Source organism: Sphaeroforma arctica (assembly GCF_001186125.1).
Source record: "Sphaeroforma arctica JP610 unplaced genomic scaffold supercont1.1259, whole genome shotgun sequence".
NCBI lineage: Eukaryota > Ichthyosporea > Ichthyophonida > Sphaeroforma > Sphaeroforma arctica.
Window position 1 is genome coordinate 5,996 of NW_014039299.1, and position 8,858 is coordinate 14,853.

At 41.5% G+C, this 8,858-nt stretch overlaps 2 protein-coding genes across 2 annotated transcripts; one reads left to right on the forward strand and one right to left on the reverse strand.

Moving 5' to 3' along the window:
- Nucleotides 1-329: 329 nt before the first annotated feature.
- Nucleotides 330-4,309, forward strand: SARC_10462 (hypothetical protein; the record flags this gene model as incomplete). The annotated part of the gene is made up of 5 exons (XM_014295496.1): nucleotides 330-343; nucleotides 420-622; nucleotides 1,343-1,536; nucleotides 1,933-2,055; nucleotides 2,451-4,309. 5 exons carry the CDS (start codon nucleotides 330-332, stop codon nucleotides 2,622-2,624), a joined length of 708 nt encoding a protein of 235 aa, XP_014150971.1. The 3' UTR covers nucleotides 2,625-4,309.
- Nucleotides 4,310-5,137: 828 nt separating this feature from the next.
- SARC_10463 (hypothetical protein) lies at nucleotides 5,138-8,769 on the reverse strand. The gene is made up of 3 exons (XM_014295497.1): nucleotides 8,376-8,769; nucleotides 7,128-7,193; nucleotides 5,138-5,640 (listed from the first exon to the last, which is right to left on the reverse strand). Exons 1-3 carry the CDS (start codon nucleotides 8,565-8,567, stop codon nucleotides 5,281-5,283), a joined length of 618 nt encoding a protein of 205 aa, XP_014150972.1. The 5' UTR covers nucleotides 8,568-8,769; the 3' UTR covers nucleotides 5,138-5,280.
- Nucleotides 8,770-8,858: the final 89 nt, after the last annotated feature.

The following is an 8,858-nucleotide window of genomic DNA, read 5'->3' on the forward strand; positions in this document are numbered from 1 at the left end:
TATATATCGATACAGACATTCATAGGGTCAAGAATACATAATTATTTAAAGTGGAGTGTACGCAGTACGCTGTGCGGAATTAGTGCTTGTTTTTTCTAGACCTAGCCGTTAGCACAACTTTATATACAAATCACCAATATATTCATTTTTTTTATAGTTTGGCAAGTCATGAGTTTTGTTCTTCTGTCAGACTATATCCCTCGTATTTGATATAAGGCGAGAGTCTGCTGCCCCATTTATGCTATATAGGTGCAAGGTCTACTGTGCCATCCTGTAGCGCCAAGAGCTCTACTGTGGGCCTCTTCGCTACGCCACGTTCTGGCTGAGCCATGATCAACAACTAGTCCACAATTTGTGTCCAATATATACATAGGTTAATACAACACTTATCCTGTTTTTCTTCTTCTGTTCCTTATCAGCGGGTGTACCGCTTACAGGGCGATCCTGCCGTACCAAGAGTCGTACCGCGAGCTCTTGGGCCACACCACAGTATGGCTTGGAGATGATCACCATGTGGTTGCATACCCTAACGGGAATCCAAAGTACTCTCAACAGTGGATGAACCTCGTACTGGTCAGACGAAGCGCACAGCAGGAGAACGAGAGCTGGGTAGAGCCTGTGGGTAAGTGTATATTAACTTACGTACTCATATGCATATGATGTTTTAGGTTATATACATAAATATGTATAGGTCTATATTCCTTAATGTGTTATGTGCATTCGAGGAACATGGAAGAACCATGTACTGATTAGACGGAGCGGGCAGCAGGAAAATGAGCCTGCGCGTATGTGAATACCTCGTCTCCAATCTAGAATACAGAGCTTTTAGTTTATGTGTGTGTGGATCTCTGTTACCAATATCACATGGCAGTGTATAGAACTTCGTGCAATGGAGACGGAGTGCGAATCAGAAAAGGAGAGTAGAGCGCAGTCTGTGGTCAAGTATCTTCTCAGCATATATATATACAAATGTGTCGATTGGTTGATCAATACGTACACATATACGTTAGGGTATTCATCATTTGACGAACATCGTATGGAGAGGGAGGGAAGACTACAATTAATAACAGATGAATATTCGGCACGCCGTCGCATACATCTCGCTGTAACTTCAGATACTTGGCACTTTATGCTAAGCTGGAGTTGAAGTGAGATTTGTATTTACCTATCCCAGCCCCCAGCCGCAATGATTGGTTATCACTCGGAACTACGTGTACTATACAGATATTTAATGTAAATACATGTATAAAGGGTTGTATATTTCTATATATACATATATAGATGTGTATATGTATCTAGTACGACTCTTTACTTAGCATATACTCATTCATCATCTACACAGCGGTAGAGGATATGGTAAAATTATTCCACACGCCGTCTCCCGTTTTGAATCGCATCTTTGAAGACTTGGTACAGAGTCCCGAGCCTGTGTTCAAGTGGGGCCTGTACCTACACAAGCCCTTACCCTATTGGTCTGTTGATAAAATCTCGTTGCTAGGCGACGCTGCGCACTCCATGCTTCCCTTCATGGCGCAGGTATGCGTCCGTAACTGTTCAATCTTAAATTGTGTGCACTTAACTGTGCAGTTAGCAACGGAGACAACGCTTGAAACTTCCCATTGCTGCAATGAGTTGAGACCTTCAAAGACTTTCAATGACGCCTCGAATTCTATTCGTTTCCCTATTCACTTATCGTATCTTGTAATTTTTTTTCTTAACCTATACTTGAGTGCCGTATAGAAGTCTGAATGGGTTTAGTACCGCTCCAGGCGTCATCCATGTTCACAGTTAAATATGATGTTTACGATTAGGATGCTTCGTAACTTGTCATTTCATTTTGCACACGGTAGCTAGCGTTCGTTCAAAGTCGAAACGTTTGCGATTGGTATGATATGGATAGCTAAAGTGTCCATTTGTCAACTATCCTAATAGGGAGCCGGCATGGCTATCGAAGATGCGCACGTGCTGGCTGCGTGTCTGAGTAGAGGTCTGCCTATAGAGAGGGCTCTGGCGCTCTATCAGAAGCTGCGATTAGAACGCACCACGGCTGTACAGGTATGTGCTCGCTGTTTGTTTCGCATCGGTGATGAATATCTCACTTATAGTTATAGCAACACTTACAATTCTATAACTACACCTTCTTCCTTGTCTAGGGGGCCTCGGTTGGGACATATACCAGACAATACACACGCATGGACGAAAATGCGAAATTATTATTAAGATGGTATCGTCTTATTGTTAAATTTTACCAACAACGGCAATACTCTAAACCCCTCCACCTTCTCTCTCGTACAGAGGGACTCGGCAGAACATTCCAATATATACCACGCTGTATACGCCCATGCGCGATTACACAACATATATCTTTGTATAGGTGATAAATTTTTCCCCTATAGCAACGCTTGAATTATTAACCTCTTAAATATATGCACCATCTCTCTCTCTAACAGAGGGGTTCGGCGGAACACTCGGATATATACCATGCCTCGGGTGGGACTGCGGCAGTGCGTAACTCCCTTTTGAGCGCGGTTAACAACGTCAGCCCACACCTCATGAATCAACGAATGGATTGGATATACTCATACGATGCCACCAAGAGTGTACCCCGGCAGGATTGTTCGTAGTTGATAGCATCATGTGAAACGAGTTCGTGTCATGCGTCCTCTCAGCATCTCACTCAAAATCTCATGCGGAAACTCACCGTCTCATGCGCCAATGAATGGGCTGGATACTCTCTAACGACACAACCAAGAGGGTTTCTCAGCAGAATAGCTCGTAGGGAAGAAGTTCGGGACTAGATGACTCTCGTGAACCAAAGCATGGGCTGTTTGTACCCAATCGATGTGATGAAGTGCGTCCTCAAGCTGGACTGTCCGGGGGTGACCTGTTCGAAAGTAGTTTTGGGTGTGTATCAGTCTTGCAGAGCCATTCTCGAGGATAGTGATTAGTGGACAACTCATGCATCATTGCCATTTTTAAGGATGGTATTTGCTGATACGATGTGAACAGTGTGATCTTCCAGCAGCAACGAAATGGGAATCACTTTTGGAGATATATCGGTCCTTCGGCAGAAGCATCCGGGTGGGTATTAGTTAGTTTCTAGTTCATGAACCAACGGTGTACCGGGTATGCCGATACGATACAATCGCTTAATTTCAAGCAGCACTACAAGATTAGTTGAATTGATCGTGTATTTCACGAGCCATCGAATGGACTAGGTAACACTCGTAGGTGACGGATCGAAGTGGGTTCCATATCTTAAAAAGGAGAAACATCGTGTGTACTGGATGTTCTCGTTCAATGAGATCGTGAGTGTCCCCTAAAGCAGGAATATGCGGAGATGACTTACAACGATGTGTATCATGCGACTTCTCAACACTGTAGGCTTTATGACTCTATGGTGTCAGAGCACTAGTAGTGGACTTTGGTATTTCGATCTACCTTATGAATTTCATGTCGTTGCGTAACCACCCTGTCACTGCTTATTCGGGCGTACTATGGGTGTATTCTTGTCTGGCACCGGTTAAATTGATTTGACCTATGCACGTGCGACAGAGCTACCGGGTTGGCGGGAGCAGCGTGACAGATTTATGCAACAAAAACAGTATCGCCACAGTAGATGTAGGAGTAGAAATTGATTCGGCGGCAAAATTAGTCAAAGCTAGTCAAAATCAGTGGGTCAGAGACAATTTCGTAGAGTAGAGAAGTCGAAGTGACTAACAGCATGTGCAGTGAGTGGGTGCACGCATGGGCCTACGCCCAAATTGCCTGTGAGAGCTAGAGGTGTCGCAGCTTACGATGTAAGCATCAGAAACATTCCTGGCAGACCACATGGAACTCAAGTGAAGTACAGTGAAATGCAGTCATTCTTGTAGATGACCGCTTTATCGGTACGTACGCAAGGAAGCACTATGGGTTTTTAGATAGTTGGGAATTCTTTCGTTAGATCGTCGTAGAAACTGATGTAGGGCTCTGTAAACCTCGTTAAACATAAGAAAATAGCCCAAGGCGAAAGTCGAGTAACGGGATCATGTATACATCTGATAGGGTATCATTCATGTAAGTGTAATTTAGTTGGATTCAATATGCTTTAGGGGTTTTTTAGGGGTAGAAAGTAGTTAAACGCATCCTTGCAATCAATGTGGCCAAATATGTCGAGAAGAATAAACTGGCAGGAGCCAGAAATACGGTGAATCTATCTAACGTAAATTCGAGTACCTCCCGCCAAAATGGGCGGAGGTAGAACCTGCATATCGTACAAGTGATGGCAGAATATCACTGTCGCAAAATAAGTCAGAGACAAGGTGGAGAGCACACACACAGACAGATCAGAAAATCTCCACTACCAAGTGAAATCAAATGGTGTATGTAGTAGAATTCATATAGCGTATTTGGCTTCACAGATTGATGTGATACCAGTGTGGCAGAATTTGATAAGGAAAGCATAGAATACATTGTACGATAAGCACTTCCTCATGACGGAATCACTGGCAGCTGAAACTAAGCAATGTAGTGGTTTAACTTCTATAGCACGATTGCGTTGACAAGGACGTTGTAGATAGATGCGTTATTCTGCTAAATGGGGTGCGTCCCTGCACCCGAGTACAAGGAATGGGACACATCAGGTGAGAGTTTGTCCGGACTACAGGCAATAGAGAATCAGGTATATGCAACGGATAGACTACGGGCAATAGAGATCCAGTAAATGCAACGGGTAGACCACGGGCAATAGAGATCAAGTAAATGCAACGGGTAGACCACGGGCAATAGAGATCAAGTAAACGCAACGGGTAGACCACGTGCAATAGAGATCAAGTAAACGCAACGGGTAGACTACGAGCAATAGAGAATCAAGTAAATGTAACGGTTAGACCACGGGCAATAGAGAATAGAGAATCAAGTAAATGTAACGGTTAGACCACGGGCAATAGAGATCAAGTAAATGCAACGGGTAGTGAGACGCAGACGTAGGCGACATTTGTGGATAATAGATACTGTCCAAACGGACAGATTGGTTGCGCATTACTTTTTCGCAAAATTTTCCGGGCGTGAATAGTTTGGATTGTCGGGGCAGCCTTTGTTCTCACCTGTTGTATTAGTATCAATTTATACATATCGAATGTACATAACATCCAAGCAGAACTTAATCTCCATTTACCATACCTACAGCAGTCAGGTCTGACGGCAGTATGTGTATATGAACGTGTTTATTATTCAATTATATATGTGATGTAAGAGCGTATTTAATCTTGAATGCAAGTATATAAAGGCAATATTCATTCAATCAAATTGTTGCCTAAGCAGCATCTCTCCTTCGCTCTTCCACCCCTTGAAATCTTCCCCTATCCCCGACTGTCCCGCCAACCGTTGTCTCTTGACCCTCTCCTTCCCACTCAACCTCTCCTCCTGATCCACTTGTCCACTTTTCTTCGCCCCTTCCGCACCTGCCAGTAGTCCACTTTTTTTATCGGCCCGTTCTTGGGCCCGTTGTTTAGCCCGCTCTGCTCTATTTATAGCCTCCTCTCGCTCCGCCGATGACTGGTCCTCTTCCGCTTGCCTCTGGTTTTCAATGGCTTGTAATTCTTTCTCTTCTTCTGCTAGCGCTGCCAGTCGTTGACGTTCACGCTCGTCGCGCAGTTCCTGTTCATAACAAATATATATAAATATGGATCAGTATTCCAATGTATATCCGCACGTGTACAAAAGCTGGAGTTCTCTATGTATGCCACCATATGATATGTGCAATTTCTTCAAGGAAACGATAATTCGTGTATGATAAACTGGGGTTTTTCTCAGGTGCTACCGTATGTTTAAAACCAAGCATACCTACCTTGCTGTTGTCGTACACAAGCGACAATTTATTCATTTAATACTAGCAAATGCAGGTTCATATGCAAGTTTATGTGTGCTAAGGGTATTGAATCTTGAGCTCAGTACTCTTCAAATCCTATCAATATATAAAACATGCGTCTATATAGGTGTATGTATCTATCCTACGAGAGTTCAGTTTCCATGTCACCATTCCTCGAACCTATATGAGAAGATGAAACATCGACATATGCAAATACATGTATCCTAGATAAATTCAGTTTCTAACTCACCTTTGTTTATATTTCTGTAACTATATGTACTACAACGGTGTTGATGGATTTCTAACCAAAGTTCAGTATTATAATTATATACACTACGAGCACGAATATACACGAATGAGATGCGCCAATTTACGACAGGGTTATGAACCGACATGCCATGACACGCCCTTGCATCTCTGGTACGCTGCGAATAGAACCCAGTTAACGCACCAATGAACATAACTTAGAGAATAGCTCGCAGAATGGCACAAATCACACGACCAGCGTTAGTTGTATCGAGCACAATCAGAGTTATACGTATTACACTGGTACTATGTTCCGTAGCAACCACAATCAACATGATACACATTGTGAATTTGCTTTATTTGTATCTCATATACTCAGAAGCACAAATAATTCTCTAAAACTCGTGCATATCCACAGTCGCCATAGAATTGTATTGTTGAACAATGATATAAAGCGTTCGGCACAACTATCCATGTTTGCAGTAGAATCACACCAGACCTTCTACAGTTCACGATAACCCTTTGTGCCATCAACATTACAGATGTACTACACAGTGTACACACCTGTACTTTTTCAACAACAAACCATCATTCTCCGAGGTGCGCAACTACCTATACGTGTGCTAATCTCAATCAATACTATACATGAAACACGAGGACCCTGTGTAATACCAAATTCGTAACACTACAAGGTGCATAAGTACCTTCACTCGTTGCAATAATAGATATTATGACCATATGAATTTATAGTCAGAAGGTCTTATACAAAGTGTAGAAAAATCCTGACAATACGTAGTGCACAACTACCCATGTTCTCATTGATTCCGAACAATACCTGTTATCCTACGATCTCAAAACATATTAAACACTGTGCACAATTAATACTTATACTTGTCGAGATGATAATCATACGATAGACTATAACAAACTTCTACGATATCAATTCCAGAATGCGCAATATAAATCATGAGTCCACAATCACCTCTACTTGCGTGATAGCATATTATAAATATACATGATGTACAACTACCTGTATTTGTATTTCGGTCTTTTCTTTCTCCAGCAGTGTACCGAACTCGGGCGTCTCCGTCAGCACCTGTAGTGCGCGGTATCAATTGAAATATAAGATTATAGCTACATATACGCTTATATCATCATTGATAATCTGAAAGATGGGGTTGGTAGAAACCGAGGATTGCTCGTAAATTAAATCCCGATGTATGTGTTTTAAGCACATATAGTTAAGCTAGAAAGAATACAACCGTGCATTGCAATTCAAATCATAGCATAAATAAAATCCGTTCTGGAGAACATGCATTTAGTGGCCATGAAAGAATACAGGAAAAGATCAAGAAGGCACGACGAAATATAGGGTCACACATATCAATGTACGTATTTTTGATCCCCCATACATATATCTGGACAAATTTACATGCGCAAGGAACAGAACACTTTCATTAATCACATACGGCAATAAGCTACACTAGCGATCACCTACGGTCGTGTAATGGAGGACGTTGGTGCGAAAACATGACATGAGCTCGCGCAGTCCAATGCACATGCCAGGGTACATCTGCGTCTCCGAAGAAACGTATTGGATACATATTATAAATTGTACCCATATTGATCACAACATGGCACACATTCATCGTGTTTAAAGGTCGACCTACGTTCACCAGGCATATCTATCTCCAGAATAAACATTCGTGTAATCTGTCAGAGAAGACAATTTAAAAAAAATCGCCCACATACTATCGAGTTCTGCGTTGCAAATTCATGCAGCACTCGTAGCTACTCAGTAGCTAAAAGTCGATTATACTAATTGACTGTGGTATCCACATTACACACTTCTAGTAGCACATACAAATAAAAGGATGGCGATCCGCGACACCGATAAAAGGCTCAGACCACCTGTGATGCATATCAAAACTCGTTATAAGGATATGTATACCAAAGCTAATATTTTATATAAAAGTGCATTGCTACATACATACCGCACTTTCGGTAAATCAATGTCTCTTCAATAAATCAAAGTCAACCTTTTTGAGTATTTACATACAAGATAATACAAGCTATAGATGACAGGTATGCCAGGATTAGAATATCAACAACGAATATATTCCAAGTACACACGATATACATCACCTTCAGTGTTTAACGCGTTGGAGTCAAACTTGTCCTGTGATGTACACACTAACTATAAATAATAGGTATACTAGGATCAGGATAGCACCAACAATTAAAAGATCACACAGAAGTATACACATATGCGACATACCGCACTCTCAGTGTATCCATGTTTCTTCAACGTATCAAAGTCAAACTTCGCCTCCTTGAGCGGTAGATTATCATTTACATCTGTACTATTTGTTCCCTTTGTCTTCGTTTCAGACTCTGGTTCACTGCCAGAATCATCACTGCTGCTATCCACGAGGTCATCCTCAAACATGTTTACTTTGCGTTTAGCCATTGTAGTGTGTGGGGTGTACTCTAATGTGATGAGTGCGTGAAACGGAATGTATTGTATTGTGTGTGTGTGTAATGTAAGCGTTGTGTAGACACACTTTGATATAGAAATCGAAATTTAATCAAAAGGTATATGAAGTTGTGAATAGGTATACTGTGTGCTAGTTGTTGTCTAATGTGTCCGCTCTTGTGTCTTAAGATTGTCAAGGCTCGACCGTATATATATATATATATATATATATATATATATATATATAGTATAATATATATATATATATAAATATATATAATGAAT

Bases quoted from the DNA above. Each gene is read 5' to 3' on its own strand.
- SARC_10463 (XM_014295497.1), bottom strand. From the start codon at position 8,567: ATGGCTAAACGCAAAGTAAACATGTTTGAGGATGACCTCGTGGATAGC. The intron at 7,194-8,375 runs GTATGTCGCATA...CGCGCACTACAG, and splicing joins ATGGATACACTGAGAGTGCG to GTGCTGACGGAGACGCCCGA. The intron at 5,641-7,127 runs GTAGTTGTACAT...TGTTATGAACAG, and splicing joins AGACCGAAATACAAATACAG to GAACTGCGCGACGAGCGTGA.